General features: G+C 40.4%; 1 protein-coding gene across 3 annotated transcripts in view; it reads right to left on the reverse strand.

The window, feature by feature from the left end:
* The window catches only part of SDCCAG8 (SHH signaling and ciliogenesis regulator SDCCAG8), a 184,850-nt gene that overhangs the window by 84,755 nt on the left and 76,427 nt on the right, over positions 1–23,668 (reverse strand). For all 3 annotated transcript variants that reach the window (XM_080909336.1, XM_080909337.1, XM_080909335.1), the window contains exon 13: positions 10,597–10,739. In XM_080909336.1, coding sequence (XP_080765462.1) covers positions 10,597–10,739 — 143 coding nt within the window. The remainder of the gene's footprint in view (positions 1–10,596; positions 10,740–23,668) is intronic.

Below are 23,668 nucleotides of genomic sequence, written 5' to 3' on the forward strand. Positions count from 1 at the left end.
AACACAGGGAATTTAAAATTTGAACCTGAGGGTTTTGATTGGTTAAATATGCACATTTATAAAACAGATTTTTCTCAAAGCAGTTTTCTGGACATGTGAAGGAAAATCATTGTGTTGCTAAATACAAAGGCAAACAAAATTTGCAGCTTAAAAATCTAACTGAAGGAATATTTTTAGCACCAATTCCCAATATATTACTAACCCTAAATATATTATTTAAATCCCACTTATATAATATGCAATAACAGTTAATATACGGATTTTGTACTGAAAACAGGAGCTCAAAGGGGAGTGCTCTTTTATTATCTCTCTGAAATAGAATTTCTACTTTTTTTTCTGCTTTATGAGGAGAAAAACTTCAAAACTGATGTGCCCTGTAAACTCAATACTTTCTAGAAAGTCTTTCTCTTCAGTGTAATCTGTGTTTGGTCACCTGGATCCCTGCTTCTGAATGGCACTGAGTTAGTCCTGGTAAATAGTTTCCCTCTGTGGTGAATGTGCTCCGTGAAAGACACAAGCTTTGGCAGACTGCTAGTCTAACAGAGGCTGCTTGCACCACGACAAAAGGACCTCACCCCTCAGAACACCGATTCAGAAAGACACATAACCTTCTTTTAGAAGTTGATAGATAAGAACAGAAATACATGGGGAAGATCCCTGAGCACCACTGGACTATCTCTTCCAGCCACATGGGTGCCTGAATGCATGTTCCCAAGCCTGGCTCCCTTCTGTAAAAGCATGCTGCGAAGAAAAGGGAGCAGCGTCAGGGCTACTATTGCAGAAGGGCTCACTCAGGAATCCCGAGAATATTTGCCTGCCTCATACGCAATGTGTTTATTTTATCTTCGAAATAGGAAAACTAGGAAGGAGAAAGTTGAGTCTGATAACAACACCTGAGACATAAATTCCACAGGAAAAAAAAAAGGCACCACATTTCTGTTGCCAGGGTGCAGTAGAGAAGAGGAAAGCCGTCTCTAAGGGCACTGCTAGGTGAAGCCTGAGCTGATGTCGTTCACATCTTTAATGCCAGTTTTCCTAAAACAGCATATGGGTGTAGGATGCAAGGTAAAACACTTAAGCTCCTTAATAAAGAACTGGTGTGCCTTCTCTTCTGAATGCGCCTAGCTCTTCTGCTTTTCTGAGAGCGACACAGGCTGGAGACGCTCTCCTTCCCCTGCTCTACTGACTTCTGTCTGCCAATGGTATTTTGACAACAGAGGATATGCATTTTTCACCCTTTTTCTCAGTTACCTTTAGGCAAAACCTGCGTCGTGGAGACATAAAAATATTGCGGTGCTGTAGGACAAAGACCTGGGAGGTTTTCACAGACTTGATGGGAGGGAAGACGGGTTTGCAAGATTCTGTTAAGAGTTAGAAGAGACCAAATGACAACTTTAAATCTGCCACAACCATTTACTAATGTGCCGTTATATCAAATAAGTCTGATTTTTTGACAGCACCAAATTAGATTTATTGCAGAAACTGCTGCATAAATAGCATATGGCCATGCTATACCACCTATTTCAAATCCTGGGAATGTCTCCCCCCCCCCCAATGAATAATTTGAGCTAAGCTATAAACCTTCTGGAAAAAAGGAGAACTAAAGATACAAGTTTGAAAACAGATGTAGGAGACCTGAATCTTGTTGTCAAAGTCATAGCATTTGAACAAATGTGCTGACCGTCTGAAATGACGGCTCCTCAATGCACAATTGAATTTAACAGGTTGGCTTCTCATTTTTGCACAGTAATTAGATTTTTGTTTTAAGGTTTGGGCTCTAAATTATGCTTAGATTCTGTTGTTCCGTCCACAATTACACGGAGCAAAAGGGATGAGCAAGTGGCCCAAAGTCAAATGCAGCTTAAATTAGGTTATTAAGAATTATTAAGGAGAAACACCCCTTTTACCACAAAACACCCTTTTGTGGTAGAAAGCATACCAGGAAGTCTTTTCTAATTTTAAGTATAGTCCTGATCCTGAAAACTGGATAAAATATAGAGAGCGATCACTTAGCGTGCTACAGAAAGAGGAGAATAGCAGAGCCACACAAGCTGCAAAAATCAAAGTTCCAGGAAGCTGACACTGAAAACTCATGCCGTGAGTTCAGAGATGGGCAGTTCCTCCATTCTCGGGCTCTTCAATACCCAACCCCCAAGTTTGACACACTCCAACTCAATTCTCCTTTTTGAACAAAAGTTTCAGTGCGTCCATCGATGGGAAAGGCATTGCAAGGTCTTCTCGCAGACCAATGGGCACACCACTGCACACATCGTGGCACTGAGCTACCCCGCAGGCTCCCTCTCTGTGGTCAGTCTTCCCAGCTGCCCTATCTGTTACTGTCTGATTAGTTCTGCTAAGGAGCCCCTCCCCTGCCAGCTTTCAGTGCCATCTGTTCTACACAAGATGGCTGCTGCCCAGCAACCTAACACTGCCCTCCTACCTGGCACCCGGCTACCATCCTTACCCCAAAGTGCTAACACAGGTTCTCGCTGCTGGCAGAGTCAGGGTTTCATTACTACTACTTTGACAAGTGCAGGGTTGTTTGTAATTTCTCTTTTATCCTGATTTTGATTGTACAACCACCTCCCACTGATTCAGTTTGCTTCAGTTTTGTTGCTCACAGATTTTACTCTCCACATTAATCTCCCTCTGGCATGTTACTGCATCTGTTCCCTTTTTTATTATTAATTTTCAAATTCCCACCATTTTTGACAAAAAGGAGGTAATCTACACTCTGTTTCTGCCCATTTCATTTTCTTTAATTTGGAAGATAAGTATGAAAGCATGCCAAAGAAGTTAATTCTCCGTTAACAGTTTGTTTCTGGCATCCCTAAGCCTTTGTATATGAAAGACAGATAGGGATAAATGTTGACGGAATCACAGCAACAGAGTCGAACCATTCCTGACTCTAATGAAAAGCAAACATGCAGGCAGCATCTAAGATGTTTAGCAGTGATACGAGTTGTCTCCGGTACCATTGTGCCCTCTACTTTTATAGATAATTCTTTTATAGAAAGCCAGTCTGGATATAGGATCAAAATTTGGGTTCCTTTCCAGTTTCGACACAGGCTTTCTTTTTGCTGTAGATGGATTTCATTATTCCTTAATAGGATTATAATCCTTTCTCGGCTGAAACATTGCTGACCAATTCAACCAGTAAAGATTCTGAATCGATGTCTTCTTTCAGGGAGAGGTAAGGGACCCAAGTGCCAACAGTGCTCTCGGTAGAACTGAGGGAGCCCTGGGTTGCAAAGGGTGATATCAGGAAGGAACAGGCTCCCTTCCCTCTCAAGACAAAGACTAAGGTTAGAAAAGAGGAAGCACCATATTTAACAAAGTACTCTCTGCAGCTGTAATTTGTCAACGCTATAACCTTGCCAAAGAGGGCTACCTAGAGTAATGGACCATGCCCTCCATTGGCCTCAAGTTTTCTAGACTGAACATTGTGATGACTGATTAATATTATTATCATTATTATTATTACCATTATTATTACTATTTTACATGAATTCATTTTAAAAGCACTGAAGTCTCTGAATAGACAGAAGCACAGCTCCTGTCTCTAATGTACAGAACTCTGTGTTAACATGATTTTACATATGCGTGCATCTCAACAAGTCTCAGCTCCGCTCTGTAGGAAATGAAGGGCAGTTGACAGAACAAGGATGTGTCAAAATCAAGCAAAGCCAGCCTGCTGAAGCACACCCGATCAGCTTCCGGAAGGCAGGCAAGGGCAACGCGCTCGCCAGCCCTCCCACCCCTCCACATGTGCCACTAGGAGCATGGTACTTTGTTTTAGAAGTCATGAACAAGTACACGTGTGTTCCTATACAATTACCCTTCTACCTCTGGGTACACAAGGCTGGCTTCTTAGAGTTCCTTTCCTAGAGAAGAAATCCCTCCTATACCTCAAACCCAAGCAATCCATTTTTCTTTCCTTGTAAACCGCAGGACATGAGAAAGATACTCAGTTCTCTGCAAGGCAATAGGAAGTGTGCTAGAGGCCATACGGAACCACCGTGGAGCATAGATTTCACTTCGCTAGATATCTGCCTGACAGACTGCTCCTCAATGTTGCTTTGACCTATTACTTAACACTTGCTCTGAGCTGAAACTGACTGCATTCTCCCCCACCCCCAACGGTGGGGCTTATACGGACTAGCTTGAAGCAGTATGTTCCCCATGAGGCTGACTTCAGTCTGTGTGGGGTCACTGAGGAGACTGAAACATTTCCCAGCCTCCCAAACTACCTCAAGATTCTTAATAAGCATCACATCTTGGATTTATCAATCAATGGCTGTGTAGTAAGCAGGTGGTTATTGAATAAAAGAAGTGCTGTCTAATAACTGACCTACTAAACACATCCAGGGAGGAGGGAGGAGGTAGTTGAGAAGAAATTAAACACCATCAAGCTGATGATTTGTTTCCTTCCCTCCATTTATCTTATGGTTAATACGGGAGGACAGAACTTTCTTTTAGAAACGCTGACTTGGGAGCATTATCCTAACACACGCTGCTGCCTTCCCTTCTATTTTCATTGAACTTGATGCTCCTTGTTGTTGAGTCAGGCAAGTGGTGTGGGTAATACTTTCTCGGTTTCCTCTGGGCTTCTTCAGGAAATGAGTTGGCTGCTGCTGCCACCATGCTCCAGGCTGTGGGCCTGTGTGGCAGGGGAGAAGAGAGCATCCCCAGCGTCGATTTTCATTGCACACACATTTGGGCGTTGCAGAACTGAGAGGAGTGAGCCAGGGAACATTGAGCAGACACACATTTGCTGGCAGCCTCTAACTCAAGCCTCTCTGCCCCGGGCCACACTGAGACCAGGGTGTCTCGCCTGTCAGACAGGTGGAGAGACCACGCAGAGGCAGTGTGGTGTCCACCAGAGCAAAATGGAACGCCTCTGTTTTCCTGGCTCGTTGACAGCCTACTTTCCCAACACTGGGTGGGGGAGGAGGAGAGGATGCAGTTTATAACAGCACCAAGGCCATCTATTTCGAGCCTTGAAGATGTTGGTTGCACATATATTCATTTAAAATTATTTTTGACACATTCTCTGCTTAATTTATTCATGAAAGGAATACAGGAGGGGAAAATGAGCTTAACTTTTAAATGGAAACTTTAGGCTAAAAATTCTTGAATAAAACTCAAGAGGAAAAAGCTGAAGTTAACCATGCAACATAAAGAAACACACTGATGCTACATGTCTTCTTCAGAAGAGCCCAGTGGGGCTCAGAGCTGGGATCTAAGGTAGTTGATAAATGCTGTTCTTTCTCCTTTTCTCCCCCTTCATAGTAAAGAGCAGAGGTGGATTTGTACTAAACACCTGGTGCCAAGCTTGGTGTTGGGGGACAGGGAATAGGGAGAGGGCTTGGGTCTGGCCCCAAGCTTAGATTTTACAACCCTACGAGTCTACCTAGCTCTAAATTATGGGGTTCTTAAAAATGTGTTTGTTTTTATACTTTTGTGTGTGTGAGTGTGACTGTGCACCTAATGCCCTCAAGCCCTCCCTCTTCTTTCCCTCCCTCATTGTAATTCCAGGCTTCCCCTTACATGACTCTTCTTCCTCATCTGCTTAGGAATGCTCGGTCTAACTCTGTCAGCACTGAGACACAGGGCATCTCAGAGTTCCTGTAACTAACCAGGTTTGTTTCAACCCCTGATCATTTGTAAAGCACTAGTTTTGTGAAAGTGTGACACACTAAGTATGTGTGCACACTAACTGAACTGCTTATCAATTCAAATGATACCCAGTCTAGTTTTTAAAAGCTCACTCATTACCAGTTGTCATTTAAACTGACACAGGAGCTATGGGCTGTGTAACTCAGTGGTCATGGTGTACATAGCATGCATGAGGCTCTACTACAAAGTAAGAAAAGAAGAGAGGAAGAAGGGGAAAAGAAACGTGTGTGTGTAGAGATATATTAGTTTCTATATGACGCAGTGTTTATGTTTCTCACGTTGTAGACCAGCGGCAAGCAGACACTGCTGTACAGAACCAGGCAGAGTGCGGCACAGGCTCAGTACACTCTTGCCTTCTTGCTTCTTTCATTCTCTAAGACAAACAATCAAGCAACCTTTTGAACTGGCCATGTCTCTTTGGATTTATATTGGAAATGGGCAATATCAGGCTCAAGTCAACATAAACAGAACCTCTCTTTGTTCCTTCTTCCCACTCCAAACTATTTCTCAGGGAAAGAAAAAAAAAATGAGTGATCATATTTTAAAGCTGACAGGGACATTGGAGCAGACACCCACCTGCCTTTTCTTTACCCAGGGTCCTTCATACCTTCCCTCCTGGTGATAAAACTTCCTCCTGGCAAAGTATGACTTTCCCCTGGCTCCATGTGGCTTCCCTGAGCTGCAGATCACCATATCCCAAAGGCGTATATGTGCATCTAGACACTATTTGCTTCTAAGGAGTAATCCTGGAATTGAAGATTTTGAAAGAAAAGCTTGGGAAGTCATATTCAAAGGCATGAAATCAAAGGCATCTCCTTTATCTTCAATTTCAGAATGACTGATTTGGTCTGTGAGACAGGAAAATCTGAAGGAATGAGCCATCCTCAGACAAGGAGAGCTCTGCAGGGCAGTCCCACTAGGACAGCCAGTGCCCAGTCCTAGAAGGAGGAGAGCCAGCTGCACTTGCACTGTTTCTTCCTCTGAGGATTTCTAAGAACTCAAACAGAGATAAAGCAGACTGAGCAGATCTCAATAGACTGACCAGTCAAAACAAGTCAAGAGCAGTTATTATCTGGAATCTGCATGCCAGTCACTTTAGCTTCTAGAATGCTCTAAAAAGAAAGTCTTAATCACTTTTTTTCCAGTAAGCCTGTCCCTTGTGGTAGAACAACCTTGTGACTTCCCTGCTGTAGCTTTTCTCAATTTCAAAATGATATAAAAGCTCAACTGCAACCTACTATCTATTTAGGTCAGAGGTCAGATCTTCCCACATGGGTCATAAAAGTAGGTCAGGGCAAAACCATCAGTTATTAGTTTCACTCACGTTGCTGCTCTGAGAATTCTTTGAAAAATTACTTATGTAAAAGGGGACATAAGGAGTTTCATGACTTTCACACTGATAAAAGCAGAGTCTGCAGGTTTAATGATAGACATGTCTCCCATTAGCACTTGGGAGATTCCAGTCCAAGACTTCCCACAGGAATTTCCCTCCAGGTTGGCTCTGAGGAAAGGCTACAGAACTTGAAAGAGGGTATGTGAGTCGGTACAATCGTTATGTGGCAGCATGTCCACCACTGTGAGCAGCTAGTAAGTTACACAAACATTCAGAAATGGTTGCCTTAGAGTTTTGTTTCAAATTAACCCGACACATATACACACAAAAAATGATCTTATGGAGGGATTCAAATCTTGTGGTTCCGTAGATGTTTGGATTCATTAAAAATAAATATGTAAAGGGATTTCAACTTTTCTCCTTCCTCTTGATAAAAATGAAGTCCAAGAGAATGACAGTCTCATTATGAATAATTTAAATGGCCAATAAAGGGCAAAAAGAAAAGGTTCTAACAAGACTCAACTGTAGTATTGTATATTTCTGTCAGTACACAAAGGATCAGTGAACACTTAATTCTATTAGAAATTAGTGTTAATGTTTTTCTCAATTTTCGTTTTGGGAAATCATATTTATCCATCTCCCTAGTAACTTACATAGACTTACAGCCTAATGAATAAGGGATTAGCTTGACAGGCAAATTACTGGGTTCAGAATCTGTTTCTACATATCGGTTGAATGACCTTAGATGACTCATTTTACTGATCTATAAACTGGGAAAACAGGAGCCTATATGTACTAAAGTTCCCACAGGGACAGCGTGGCTGCCCTTCTGGCCTGTTCCTGGAGCACAGCACTGCGGCCCAATTAGCTCCAGTCTCTGGTGTTAGCTTTATTCTAAAAGCTATTATGGATCATGACACCAAACAGAACCTAAATGTATATACTCCTCACCCTTAAAAGAGACTTCCCTCAAGAGGGGATGGAGAAATCAAGAGAAAGGAGTGTCACCAAGCCAGGCTGCTAGCAGGGAGTTTAGGATTCAGGGAGACCCTGAAAAGCAGATAAGGCTACAGTCAGGCTAGAGGAAGCCACTGAGGTGCCTACTAGAGAACTGTGAAAAGGGAAGAGAGTTCACCACTGTAAGGGCCGCTGCCTCTGGCTGCATCTGGCTGGCAAGCAGCAGTGAGGATCAGTAGTGAGGAAGTGAGTGGGAAGACCTGATGTCCGTGCGCATGACATGGACTTCGTGACGGCTGGCCCAATCAATGGATGGCTTGGAGAATAAGATGGCAGTCAAGATGATATAGATTTGACTCAATGTTTCACTGCTATCTCATAACATGGTCTTCATATTCATGTTTAATTTGGCTAGAATGCGTCACTCAGATTTTCTGAAAATGAATGGGGAATGAATGCTTACTTGCAGGTCAGATCTGTACTTTAGCTGCTGACCTACACTAAAATGAAAGCTTGCCTATTCCCAGTTACACTCCAGTTACACTCCTGGGTAGACCAAATGGACACAGAATGAAGGAATGGCGGGGATTTATAAATATATACATATATGGTATATATGATATATATACTCAGTCCAACAGCCAAGGGTAAATTTCAGTGTAAGGAGTGATGTGTCTCATTTTCTGGAGTTTTAATTGTCATCTTTAAATAAATAAATTTGGGGTTTTTATCAAACATGAACATAAATGAAACATAAATGCTTATGAAAAGTACGACATTCAAAAGTAGTCAATTAAGCTTTATTCTATGATGTGGCCTTGCATTTATGTAGAATTTGTGTAAGTGAAGCAGAGCAGAAAAAGCTTCCCAGGGAAGCAGGCACAATCTTTTCTCTTAAGAACAAAGGACTTAGTCACCACGCGTTTTTTGCAGCAGTGACGGCATCTCAATACTTGCTCTACTTGCAGGAGTCGATCTTGTCAAACGGTACAGATAGTGCAGGGAAACTCCAGACTTTGACTCCAGAAATTAACTCCGAACAAGAGAGAATTCGAAGGGGCAAGGCAGCATTATTATTTATTCTCCAGTGCTAGGTCACACCAAGATGCTACACGCTTCCCATTTCTGTGGCTTGGTAGTGTTTAGCACACAAATGGTTGCTTCTCAATAGAAGTCTGACAGGAAAGAAAACTAGCAACATTATCACGATGAAGCTCAAGTCTCAGATTTTGAGGATTAAATAACCACAGGAGCTGGGCTAATGGTGTGTTCTCAGTGACACAGTGACAATGCTTTAAATGCACACCAAAAGAGCAGCTATTATTCTGCAATATTAAGCATTTTTTCTTATAAAAGTGTTTCATCTGTTGGGGCTTTCCCCAGGGATCATACATGTCTAAGTGCTTTCTTTTCTCTCTTCTCTTTTTCTCCTCTCTCGCTGCTTAAATCAGAAGGTGTCAAACCAGTTGGAAGATTATCATAACAAAATGTTTTTTAACAAAGTTTGATTTTAACAGAACTGGAGGCATCTTAGCACTAACCCAAAACTTTGGGAGGTTCACCAACCTCTAGGATATTTTTTTCTCCAAATGCAGGCTGTTAGAGTAGTGCGTTTCTCCATCTGTCATCAGACCGTGCTCGGAATTACATTGTCATATTTAATGCAGAAGGGATCATTCCCCTTTCATGGTTTAAATTCCACACAGTACTGTAATTGGAAGACCAGTGTTTTCCTGTTTTGTAAATTAAATTAAATATCACAAACTTACCTGTGCATGTAGACAAGACTCCTCTAAACACCAAGGAGACACTGAGAATTGAACAAGCTCAGAGCGAGATGTTAAAGTGAAGGCTGCCCCCACAACATGGTACAGGCGCTCTGAAGTGCTAAGGCTACTTCTCTGTCTGAACTTTTCTTTCTGTGTATGTTTATGCATGTGCATATGTAAGCACACATGCATGTGCATGTGTGTGTGTATTTCTAATTCAGCAAACTCACAATGCTTGCCACAGAGGGCCCTGTTTTAATTTTGAGTGATCTATATGCTCACTGAATGCTCACCGAAGTTTACAACAATGGCGAATGCACCATAGTACACATCTCACAATGAAAACATTACAATTAAAGACCCAGCCGCAGTAAACATGCTCATGATTTTCTGAAAGCAGGCAGTCCGGATCAGCTACATGCCTAATTGTCTAGCTCCTTCGGAAACACACTCCCTACTTTTGTATCGATCCCTCGGTCTGCTCTTACTTAGCATGTTTCTCTCTTCCTTTTGTCTCTTTCGCCACCGACAGAAATTAGTTATTTTCATAAATACAGTTTCTCACAGGCTTCACTTTGGCAGTTTTTATTAGACATAGGATTAGTGGCGGGGGGTGGGTAGAAATATGTCATTTTCTTCTATCGATAAGGAATCACTGAATCACTGACCACTTAGACACACGCTTTTGTAACACAGCAGTGACTCCCTGCCACACTTAGCATTCCCGAGTCTGGCTGTTTTGCTTGCCACGTCTCCACTTCTCCTAATATGCCTGAAAGCTGTGTGTGAGTTGAATGACTTAGAGGACCAACTGTTGGGAGCACTGGGGGCTGAGCGCATAGCGTGATCAGAGCATACCTGGTGAGGTGCAGTTGGCGCTCGGACTCGCCCAGCAGCTCTGTGACTCGCAGGCACTCCTGTCTGGCCCGAGCTGCCTTCTGCTGCTCCTGCTCCCCGTGCTGCTTGCTTTCACTCAGTTCCAGTCTCAACTTCTCTATTTCCTTAGTCAGAAGGAAAAAATCCATATCAAATATACACACTTGAACTCAAAACTGTTCCTTTTCACTTCTTCCACAAATCTTAATACAAAAAAAAAAAAAAGAAAAAGAAAAATTAGATTAGCTTAAGCTCCACAACAAAGAGAAAAACCCCATCCACAAATGGACATACACGAAGTAACTATATATTATGATAAGTCTGATTTAAAACATAAAACAACTGAATGTGAATCCTGAAAATAATTGATAATCTACTTTCATGCAACGGCTCATTCTCTTTAAAGAGTAACGGCACTCCCTTTAAAATGTAACACATCATTTAAGAGATATGATCAGAATCAGGCAGTGATATAGATCAGTATATGACATTTGTGCTTAAAAAGACAGACTTACAGTTTCATTTGGATGCCATAGAAACCAAATTAAAGGTTACAACAATTTGTTTTTAAGAAAATATATAGTGCCAGAGAGGCATTAGCATGTTGTTTACAGCCTTGATAAACAGTTTAGGGACACTCGGCAGAGGACCATCAGTGTGAGCGCATGAGACTTCGGAGCTTACGTGTCGGCACCTGGGCTGACAGGTGGGCGAGCGCTCCGACATTACTGGGCTCAGATATGCATGTATGAACATACACAGTAGTAGTATTTGTTTTGAGGGAAAAACTCCTTATCTTACCCAAAACTCAAATATTTCAAAACAAAAATAACTTATACTGTACATATTTAGGATAGTTTGCAAATTAAAGTAAAAATATTCATCACAGAACATCTATTACATTAAGCAAACCAAAAAAGCTGAACATTAAGAAATTGGACTATAAGAATGAGAAAAGCTAAAGGCTTATTTTCAACTTTGTACACAATAAGCAAGAATCAAGTTTGCTATATAAAATGCAGTAAGTTTTTATGTCTGACCAGACAGAATTTACACGTTTAAAATACTGTGCTGTCATTTACCAATATTCTGAGTGACCTTCAACTGTATTTCATTCACTAACTAAGATGACGCAAATGACTCATTTCTTCCTTATATTTATAATGGTATTTTCACTTCATCCTATCAGAAGGGTATATTGCAATAATATGATTAAGTAACTTGCTATAAGTTCTCAAATACTATTTTAGTTTTTAAAAATCCATATACTTATAGGTACATCACTTTTATGCAGAGTAGGTTTTTATATCTTTCAGATCGGAATACCAAAAAAGCCCCTGATTCAATCCTTTAAAATATTTTGTTATTAAAGTTATGCTGATAGTTTTGCAATCTTACAATTAAATATAGCTAAAGATGTGAAACGTAATAGGAAAGTCAGTAATGTTTATTAGCCTAGAATTTATAAAATGAAGAGCAGGCAAGTCTAGAATTGGAGTTATGTGTTGGCATTAAAACTTTAAAACGCCACTCGATATTCGCCTTTCCATCATGCTATTTATAAAAATCTGAGCTAAATATGAGCAAGTCAGAGAATTCCCATCTTTCCTGAATTCAGCAGGTAAGAATTCATGTGGTAGATGAGACACACAAGAAGACAATTAAAATACAACACACACCCAAACAAACAAGCAGAAAAGCAGCAAATGAGTTACAGTGAAAGCACGTGGGTTGTAAGGCACGGGCAGAAAACGTGGAGACAGCGTGAAGCTGCCAGAGCCCCATGGCTGAGACGGGTCACAGCATCAGAGACACGGACTGCAGGTCATAATTTCTTATGGATGGCAGCAGACAGTGGCTTAAACAGATATACAATTTGAGAAGTTCAGTTTTAAAAACTGGATCAATGTGTGTGATCAACTTTAGGCAACAAGGAGTGACAGATGGGAAACCCTGAACAGATAGCAGCAATATTCCAGACAGGAGAAGTAGACTTACAACAGAAATATAAGAAAAGCATGATGACTTTGTAGAAAAAAGTGGGGATATTGTGGTGAATAACTTGATGGTGATGCAAACCTGAGGACCTGGGCCAGATCCTAGACCCCATGGGAAACCAGGCCTGACGGTGTCACCCTGTAACCCAGAGCTTAGAGGACAGAAGGGCTCGAGTTTACTGGCCAGCCAGTCTAGTCTACTTGACAAGCTTCAGGTTTAGGAGAGACCTGGTCTCAGAAAATGAGGTGGGGAGCAACAGAGCAAAATACCTGACCTTGACCTCTGACCTACACACACACACACACACACACAGAGAGAGAGAGAGAGAGAGAGAGAGAGAGAGAGAGAGAGAGAGAGAGAGAGAGAGAGAGAGAGAGAGAGAGCAAAAGAAACACTAGTGTACTTCACTAAAAGGATACAAAAGAGGACAGAAAGAAAACAAACCCCAAGCCCCCTTTAAAGGAAACATTTACTCGGTAAGTATTTCTCAACAAGGGCACACACACTTTATGCCATTTTAACCTGATCGCAGCTGTTTTCATATCCTCCCATAGTAAAGTGGCTGCACTAAAATTCATAGTTTCAAGAGCTTTCTGCCTCAGTGACCTTGGATTAGTCACTCAACTCTCAGACCCCTTCCTGAACCAGAAGTCAACGAGATGCCTGGAGCTAGCTCATGAGACTGGTGAAGACCAGAAACGATGAGATCAGCAAAGAATGACCTGGCAGAAGCCACGTGCTATACCTTAGCACTCCTGACTGAGGACTGAGAATCTAGCTCAAAGTGAAGCACCTGCCTGGGACATGTGAAAGCCCTGGGTTCGAATCCCAGTACCACTAAGCAACAAAGCAATTTAATCCAACAAACCTCCCTCTCCTCTAAAAGCACTATCTTGGTATAAACGAAATAAAAATGTATCTATTCCAATTTCAAAATGCAACATTCCTTTTTGTTAGGAAGATTCTGCTTCTGATTATTTGTGCCAGCAAAGGAGCTCACTGGGACAGATAATCAAAACCAACAAATAATCTCACCAGCTGGATGGAGGTTCAACACTTAGCTCTCTGAGTCAGGAAAACCTGCCATGGCAACAACTCCAACAGTTAGAAGAGAAATCTCTTGCCAGAAATGCCATGCTCCCACTGGCAGGATAGCCCTGCGCCTCACCCAACTAGGTCAGGGCTGTTTCCTGGCTACAGATTAGTGGCTTGGGGATGAAAGACCAATGATGGTCATAGGCCAAATGTACATTCCTCTCAAAGTAAACCATTAACCTGATGTCTGCAATGCCATCTGACACAGCCATCTTTTGGCCAGCTGGGTTACAGGAGGTCCACATAGCTTTACACCTCACCAAAAGGCATACCTCAAATCATAACCACAAGAGCTGGAAGTGTGGCTCACTGTAAAACACTTAGCCTTGCGTGTGCCCAGCTGGGGACATTATCCTCAGAAACAAAGAAATGAAACAAAATAAAAACAAAATCATGACTACAGTAACCAGAATGACAAAAAGTAGAAGCTGTTAAGAATGGCTATTCTGAACCTCTGGCTATAGAGGTCACAGGCCTTAGGGGAGAAGTCACTGTTGTGACTCTGCTAAATTAGCACATTATCAATTCTTCTAAGAGTTATCTTAGCTTATTTAGAAAGGTGTCTGAGTATTTTGCTTGTATATCTGTATACATAACACGTGCCAGGTGCCTGCAGAGGGGAAAAGACATCTGATCCCTTACAACTGGAGTTACATGTGGGAGCTGGGAACTGAACTCATGTCCTCTCCAGGAGCAGTAATTGCTCTTAACCTCTGAGTCATCTCTGTGGCTTCTATATTCATATTTTAAATGGCATGTTACTACTTCTTGATTTGTAATATAAGAAATTAGTTATCATCTCTTTGCTAGGCAACATTGTTGCTGGCATGTAGCTACAGACCTAGCTACTTAGAAAGCTGAGGCAGGAGGACCACTTAAGTGTAGGAATTCTATGACAGTCTGCATTTCACTCTAAAGATCCAACTCATAGCCTCAGCTAACTTTAGTCATGAATCAGTAGTTTGTTACTGATAATTATTGATGATTACATTATAATAGATTTCTTCCTCCACTGAGGCAAGCACTATTTTTGAATTACTTTTCTTAATTAATGTTTTATTATTTGGGGGATTAATAGCCTAGTATTGTATATGGGGAACATAGTTTGTTTGCTTTTGAGTTGGGTCTTGCTGTGTTGTGGAGGCTGGCCTCAAATTCTAAGATGCGAATGATCCTTCCTATCACATAAATACCAGGGAATACAAGTGTATATCTTTACTCTGGTTGTCCACTTAAAATAATTTATTTTTCTAAGTAACTGACATTTTTCACAAGTATTAAACATTGTCAAGTTGTCAACTAGTAACATTTTCAAATATTGAAATATCAAAGTATATTTTTTAACTTACTTCTGACACTTTTAATCTGTCTTATAATGTCTTTCCTAATGCACCTTAAGAGGTCCTTGTTGGTCAGGCACAGTAGTATATGTGTTTCATCTGAGTGCTCTATAAAGTCAAGGCCAGCAAGCCTCTCCCCCCAATAAAGAGTTCCTACTTTTCCTAAGAAAGAAAACCTAAAAACATGAGAGAGAGAGAGAGAGAGAGAGAGAGAGAGAGAGAGAGAGAGAGAGAGAGAGAGAAAGAGAGAGAAAGAGAGAGAGAGAGATAGAGCACTTGTGCCCTTAGACAGCCACTACTTTACAGATAAACTGCAGCATTTGACTGAACATGGAATCCTCCTACTTTGAAGTCTATATTTGCTCAGAATAGTAGAGAACCGGCACCGTCATCCTCAGGATTGTTATGACACCATCGAGGAGTCTCTTGGATTTCTAATAATTGCTCTATAATTTGCTTTTTCTTTTCCTGGAAACTTAAAACACTCAGCTTCCCACTCGTTTTGCAGTTTAATGAGAGCATGGCCTCCGAGAACAGGTTTTTATTCTTTGTGTCCTTCTTTGCGTGGCCCCCTTAAAACAGGGAGGCTTGCCTACAGTTTGGCTTTTAGTTTGGGGACACTCCCTTGAATGGCTATTTTTAAATGTTTACTGGAGGCATTCTGTGTTTTCTAGACAGCCCTGACACCACCACTGGCCATGGTATGCACTGGACAGGTTACCTAAGTTACTAATATCTCCTACCCAGATTCTAACATCTGAAATTACTTCTCTATTAAATTAAGAAAACAATATCTTGTGTTTTTAATCCCCCCCAGTTAGTTCCTGCATTCCCATACACTTTAACATAACACTCATTTTTTATTTTTCCTGTAAAATATCTCATGTATTAGAAAGTACAGTGTTTTAAAGATTCTCTTATGTTCATTATCTATACCGACCCCTCAGTTTTGTCTAGGTTTGCTAAAGGCTACTTTTGGTAAAATGATTTAGCTGAATGGGTAATCTATAAAGGAAGAGGTTTGTTTCAGGAGATGGTTGCAGAGGCTCGGTGAAGCCTGGATTTGACTGGCAGCTGTGTGGAATGGGAGGTGTGGGCTCATTCAGCTCAGAGAACACTGCAGCCCTGCTTTGGAAGACTTTCATGTGTACCACAACCATTCCCAGGGTGAGGCCTCCAGACCCAAACACCTCCAGTTTCTCCAAACTCACCCCTCATATTGTCATACAGACTGTCATTAAGACTTTAAAACATAAGCTCTTAGGGGACAAATTTAAAACATAGCCAGATTCCTTTTTGTTCTTGTTCTTGTTTTTTCCTGTTTGTCTGTTTTAGTCCCTCTGCTGTAGTGTAGGCAGTTAGTAAAAGATATTGATGCGATGAGGCTTGATAGCACATATTATTTTATCATGTACTGTTAAGCAAGTATTCACTCCTAATCCTTCCCCACTGACAAGAGACTAGACTAGATCTCCCAAACAACTCTGGACTTAACCATGTGACTTTATTTAGCCAATGGTATCTTAATATAAGCAGAAATTGTCTGCTTTTATCTTTATGCTGTGATGATTCTCCATGAAAAAAGCAAAGCAAAAAAAAAAAAAAAAAAAAAAAAAAAAAACTACACACACACACACACACACACACACAATCTAGTGTTACTGCTGCTGCCATGTCAGTATAGACCATAAAAAGAATACACATGAAGAAAAACAAAAACCAAACTGTGGCCAGACAAGCCATGGTTGAAGCAGACAGCCCAGTGCCGTCAGGATCAGCTAGACCTCACTTATGAGCCAAGTATTTGTCATCATCGCTGGAAGCCTCTGAGCTTTGTCAAGAAAACACCTTGACTATAAAGAAATAAGGACTGCTACATTATATATTATTTTGGAATTTCATCTGAGCTTTGAAGCTATTACACGAAACATGAAAGGCAGAAAATCTATGTGCAGAGAAAAAACAGGATTCAAACAGAAGTCTATGTGTGTTAAAAGTGCACTGGGGTTTTCACCCAAACTGACACTTTGCCTCTAAACACCCTGTCACAGATTATGCAGTAACCTTCAAAACATGTCTACCAAGATCAATAAACATCAATTTGGTATCAATTCATAAACCCCCACACACAGTACTTTACAAACATGTATAAATATAACAGCAATCTCATGAGTGAATCGTAATCTTCACACATGAGATGCATGTTCATATTTTCAATTCTTTATTCTTATTCTCTTTAAAGAATTCTTGCTGTGACCTTATAAGATTAGTTTTACAGTCTTGTAACTTAAAAAATGAAGATGTATTATATGTAAGTTTTAGATAGATTAAGAAGTAATACAGAGTTCCATTAAGGAAATTCCTATCGTCTATTTCTCACATATTTCTAGGAGAGAAATACAAAGAGGTTATATTGCCTTAAACTAGAGAATAACTTTTCCTGGAAAGCAAATGAAGCAGACAGAACTTATTAAGCCTGCTCCCAAATACTACTGAATTTGAAATTATTTTGCAGCTGAGGATGCTAGCACACGCTGGTACTCCCAGCAGTTAGGAGGTCAAGACAGGAGGTCATTGCTAAGTCAGGGGCCTGGTAGGGCCACAGAACTGACTCAAGGCCAGCCAGAATTACAGAAACCCTGTCTTAAATGTTTCTAAATGCTTTGTCATCTTTAACATAGGGTGACTTATTTGTATTATAGAAGGTTAAATGGGATAAAAGAACCAACATATAAAAGTAGGAAGACTAGAATTTAAAACTCCTTGCACAACCAGAAGGAAGAGCTCATGGTTTTGAAGCTGACATAATTTGACAAATGTCAATTTGTGACTTGGAAAGCAGTGGTCAAATTAATACAACACATTTTACAAAGGAAAGCAGGGCATGATGCTGAAGGTGAAGGCAGAACCATTTGTCACATAATGTATGAATAACGACAGACTTGCTGGAGACTCAGTAGTGACCAGTGGACAGTTTAAAGAACTTACCCTGACAGGAATGGCTGCATCAACCTGTGAGACACTCTGTCTAGAGGGACTGTAAAGCTCTGCTGGCTGAGAAGTAGAACACAATCCTTTGTGTGTAGTAATGATGTAGGTTTGTAGTGGTCACAGCTACATTCCAAATGTAGAGGCATAAAAAGTCTTCCCTGTCACAGAAGGTTCTATTGACAGTACCAGATTCAAGGAGAGAACAATTCATTTTTAAGACCTCCCGAGGGAATGAGTCTATGTAAATGAAATGCTAAGTGGTCCCTGAATTGATTTGGAAAGGACTCAACAGTGGTGCCTTTCACTGAAGCAGATACAGAGGTTTGCTGAGCCCATTCTAGGGATCCTCTTCACAACTACTGCTGGTGGTGCCATGTAACACTGGTTCATATGTTTTTATTGTGGGCCTGAGAACATTGACACCATATGTCCAGGCACTGCCTTAGCATTCTGTATTTTAAAATCTCCTTTTGTGTTCATGACAACCTTGTAAAAATAAGCATTCTATTTCTGTTTCACAGGTGAGAAGACTGAAGCTCACAGATGTTAAGGGACTTATAGAAGATTATATAGTGTGAAGCTGGGATGAAACTGGGTTAGGCTGATTTCAAGTCTCAGTCTTCTGTTATGCCACTCTGCCTCTCCAAACACGCCTAGATGTAGATGCATTAAAAACCCACAATCCAGTGTGGCATGGGTAGAAGACACAAGCCACAGGGTCACTGGAGAAGGTAAGACTCAGATGGCTTGGGGCAGACACCACGATTACCACTCATTATTCAAACAAAGCCATGGTCATAATTCCCTCCAAAGAAGCATTTTTCATGCCAGCAATTAGCCTACCAGAACAAATATATGTAATTTTGTGCAACTTCTGTTTTCCCAGTGACTACTAAATTAATTTCTATTATAAGCAAATAGTCCTTAAAGAATTTTTAAAATGTCCTTTTCCTGTAATGTTAGGAGAAATATCAACTAATGGATTCAAAAGAACTTCCTAAAGGCTAATGTGGCTCCCAGGCAAAAGCCTGTACATAGACAGATGAGTTGGGGCTAAGAAAGGCATCTGAGACGAATCTGATTCAACTACACTATACCACTGCAGTAGATTTTGGCTAAGCCACACTTACACCCATTATTCTTTCGTGCTGGGAGACTCAAGGCACAATGAGAATGCCTGCAGCTCTGCAGCTCCTCCATGAGAGCTGAGAAGCCAGTTCTGCCTTTTGGACATGGCTTTACACATCCTGTAAGGACAGAAGTGGGCAGTAAAAGCAGGGTTCTTTCCAGTCTCAGGAATTTAAGTAGTCTGGATTACTCCAGACAAAATATCAGGTCATTTAGAAACTCTACATTTTTTTTCTTTAAAATTTGTTGAGTTTTTGCCCCTAACTCTGCCTTGCCCTTTCATTGTCTTAAAAGTTTTAAACATAACAATCTTCCAGGTAAGGTACTTATAGATTCACATTATAACCACCATAGACAGAGAGTATATTGTTAGAAATAAAGGAACATTGAGATAACTTAGATGAGGTCAATTTTCAAAGAGGATGTGATATTCAAAAGCTATAAAAGAAAAATGAAGTAATCATTTTTCCAATGATACATGGCCAAAAGTAGAGTAGTTAAGGTTTCATGACAGGAATAAATGAGCAGGATCACAGATAGAAATAGACAAAGGTTACCCAAAAGTTAGGCTAAAATGAGGTAGCATTAGACAAAATGATTGATTCTAAGGGGAGATCGGATTCAGCTGAGAAAGGGTTAAGTCTCCCAACTGAAAAGACAGAGGAGAGACAAATGAAGAATTCATAAATAATAACGGAATCAGGACTATGTATCTTCTGACTGTTGATAAGACATCATGAGGAGTTTTGTTTAGTTTTACAGTACCAGATATATGTTCCCTCCCTGTGATGTCTTTAAGTTCAGTTGGACAGCTATTGGTTGGACATATCTTGCCAGGACAGTCATTACTGCTTGCAGGATTTGCAGCTAGGTACGGCCACTGATAACTTTCCCTGCCCCAATGTACTTAGCATGTTCTAACACTATGAGAGGTAGCCTTCAGGGAGGTGCATCCAGGTAAATACCAGCTTGATTTCTCTATATCCTGTGACAAAAGTATGCAGTGTGTTCAGCAAAATGTCTTATTCTCAAGTTCTGACAGTCAACCAAAAACAACAATAATATACTGTTATTGTTTGGGGGGGTCTTAGAAATCCCTGGCCAACAACTCTAAAGTAGCTATCTCACAACAGACACCAGGCTTTTTGGTAGTCTTTGGACTTGGGGGGGCATCATACCCCATGTGAGAGGCCCTAGTCTCTAGGAGACCATATTACTATAATTGTTCTAAATTGATAGATATCTAATTGCCATTTAAAATCATATCTTTATAGACATATATTAGTGCCTCTCTCATCCCTCATCAAAGAGGCTTCTTTTTGCATTAGATGAAGACTATTTTAGAGAGTCACAAATAGTCAAAGGACAGAGAGTAAGTGTTTATGGGATGCCATCTGTAAGACAACCCCAATACTCAATTGTTATGGAACATCAAAGAAGAGGAAGAAGAAAGGATGTGAGAGCCAGTTGACTTGGTAAACAGCTGTGGAAAAGTGTCTTCTGAACACGCAGGGATGCTGCACTCAGCTCACAACAGCTGTGGTTGCTGAACAAGGCCTACCCAAGACCCAACCAGTCCACATCTCAGATGTGGGAAAAGCTTGCTGGGCTCCACCCATAGTTGAGGGCTGAGGAAAGAGGAATCAGTTTTGTTCAGGGATGATCTCCCTAATAAGTTGTTCACAAATAAGTGGTTGGCCCTAGTATTCTCATGGCCACACAGGCAACACTGATAGAGCTTACTAAATTTTTTATATAAAATTATATTATTATTATTATTATTATACTATTAATAACAGGAAATGAGTTTAACAGGGGTATATGGGAATATTGGAAGAGTTTGAGGGGAGGAGAGATGAATATAATCAAAATGAAATATACTTGTGCATAAAAAATGTTAAGATTTAAAATTCTTAGGATCAGGTTTCATTGTTTGAATATCAGTAAGTGCTTTGAAAGCTGAATTATACAAAAATAGCTGCCATTCACAATGATGGTAAGAACCTCCCACTTCAGACACACACCTGTCTACAATCTGCACGGGATGGATCATTCACTTTCTACATGGAGAATCCCCAGTTTCTGGCCTGGAGTTTAGTGTCAGTGCCTTGTAATGGATGCAATGTCACATAATGTCCTAAAATTCATTCATTTTGGTGAGTACTACTGTAAGACATGACACATACCAGTCTGCTGAGTGTGTCTGACCATAGTACATACATATCTTTCATGGCATGAGCATTTCACAATACTAATGTGATGTCATCAAAGAAATAGGCCTAATTGTCATACAAAAGCATCACCATACAAAAAACAACTATGTTTTATCTGCTTCTGTCTGAATATATAACAACCTATCCCAACAGTAGTAGAAAGATTATATAAAATTTTGAGAAAGGATAAGTGTGCCAGTTAGTTGGGTTTATTTTTTTGGGGGGGGGGGCAACTAGACACACACTGAAGCCATCTGGGAAAAAAAGAACCTCATTTAAGAAAATCCCCCCACAGATCTGCCTACAGGCCAAGTTTATTACTGACTGATGTAGCAAAGCTCAGCCCACTCTGGGCAGCACCACCCCTGGGCAGATGGTCCTAGAAAGCCAGCTAAGCAAGCAAACAAGCCGGGGGTTGGAGGAGGGCGGTGAGCTACTAAGACCTATTTCTCCATGACATCTACTTTATTTCCTGCCTCCAGGATCCTGCCTTGAGTTTCTTCCACAACTACTCTTCAGGATAAGATGTAAGCTGGCATAAACCCTTTCCTCTCCAAGTTGCTTTAGGTCATGCTGATTAATTACAGCAGCAGAAAGCAGAGTTAGCCAGTGGGAATGTTTTCAGTCTAAGAGAAAATGTGGCATTAGACACAAAACTAAATGTGTACAAATCTATCAAGACTACTAAATAAGGAGCAACTTAGATTTTTCAAGAGTAAGTTTGATAACATAAAATATCCCTTTCTTAAAATGACAGGCCACTTGCAATGAAACACATTGAGTTTATTTTAGTAAATACATTTTAATAGCCCATCTTGGCACTTTGGAAAGGGTCAGTAATACTTAACTATGTTAAATGAAAAATAAACCAAACTTTACTCTTGTTATCTGTGAAGATCTTGGAATTTGCTACCACAAATATCCAGGGTCTGTTGTAACTGCCAAGATAACAGCTTCTTGAACTTCCTAGTCGAGCTAAGTGACACCAATACTTGGAGAACCACTAAGTTTAACACTTCAGCAAGTAAAAAAGCCCTTGGCTGGTACCAGTCCAGCCAGGGCAGTATTTCTCTATTTTGTTTTGTTCATGGCTGTATCATAAGATCTCTGTTCACAAAATTAATAAACTTTAAACACTCTGGATCTTTGGCAGTTTCTTATTTTATATAGTGTCCTATCTCATATACTATAATATACCGAGACATTGACTACAATATCATATGAGGTTGCCTGTGAAGAAATATAACAAAAAAGATTAACTCTGCTCTGTGCTTATAAAGAAAATCTCCATATTGGAATGCTAAAAACAAGAACAACACAAAAAGAGCTCAAAACAGAGAAAGTTTTTTTACTTTCTAGAAAAAAATTGTTAGCAACATATTTAACATTCCAATTTAATAGAGAGAAAAATTATTTTTCATTTAAAATGCTAGCATATAAAATTAACTTTATATGCATATTTTACATATAGTATCTAAATATAGACATATTTAAAATATATGTACATTATAAATTATAATACATTACATATATATGTAATACATTCAAACTGACTTTATGTCATTTAATGAATTAGTGCCTGAATAGTGTTAGTTTCTAAAAAAGATCCAGAAAGGAAGACTGGCATGGTGATTTATACTTGTAGGCAGGAGCCAGACCAGGCTCTGTAGTAAGTTCAAGGCCAACCTGGGCTGCACGAAATCTTGTTGTAAGGAATGAAAAACAAACAAATGAATGAGAATAGCCAAGAAGAAACTGTGACTCATTTGTTCTTCTAAGAGAATGGAGCATAATCCCTGGGCAGAGAAGCAGGGGGTATAACTGATGAAGACAATTCCAGTTCCTAAATGAGAGTATCCAATCCAAAGCAGTCTTCAACTTGTGTTTTCAGACAAATTAATAAAACAATTAGGATGCTGACAGGATGTCTAGGTGACCCAAGATAAGTCCTAGAGCCTATATAAAGGTAGAGCCAGGATTCTACAGTATTGTCCTCTGACTTCCAAATGCACATGTGCCCAAACACACACAGCCTGAATACACTCATGAACACTAACAATGAACGCAGAAAGTAGGAAAACGGCCACTTTAAACTGGCTCCATTTTTTTAATGTCACATTAAACTGACCTAGTCCTTTTGAAAGCATTTCAAAAGCATGTTGGATCTACAATAACATGGTGGAAGAGAGAAGAAGAAAAGAAGAAGGAGGAGGAGGAGGAGGAGGAGGAGGAGGAGGAGGAGGAGGAGGAGGAGGAGGAGGAGGAGGAGGAAAGGAGGAAGAAGAAGAA

This window comes from Micromys minutus (assembly GCF_963924665.1).
Source record: "Micromys minutus genome assembly, chromosome: 1".
In the NCBI taxonomy this organism is placed as follows: domain Eukaryota; kingdom Metazoa; phylum Chordata; class Mammalia; order Rodentia; family Muridae; genus Micromys; species Micromys minutus.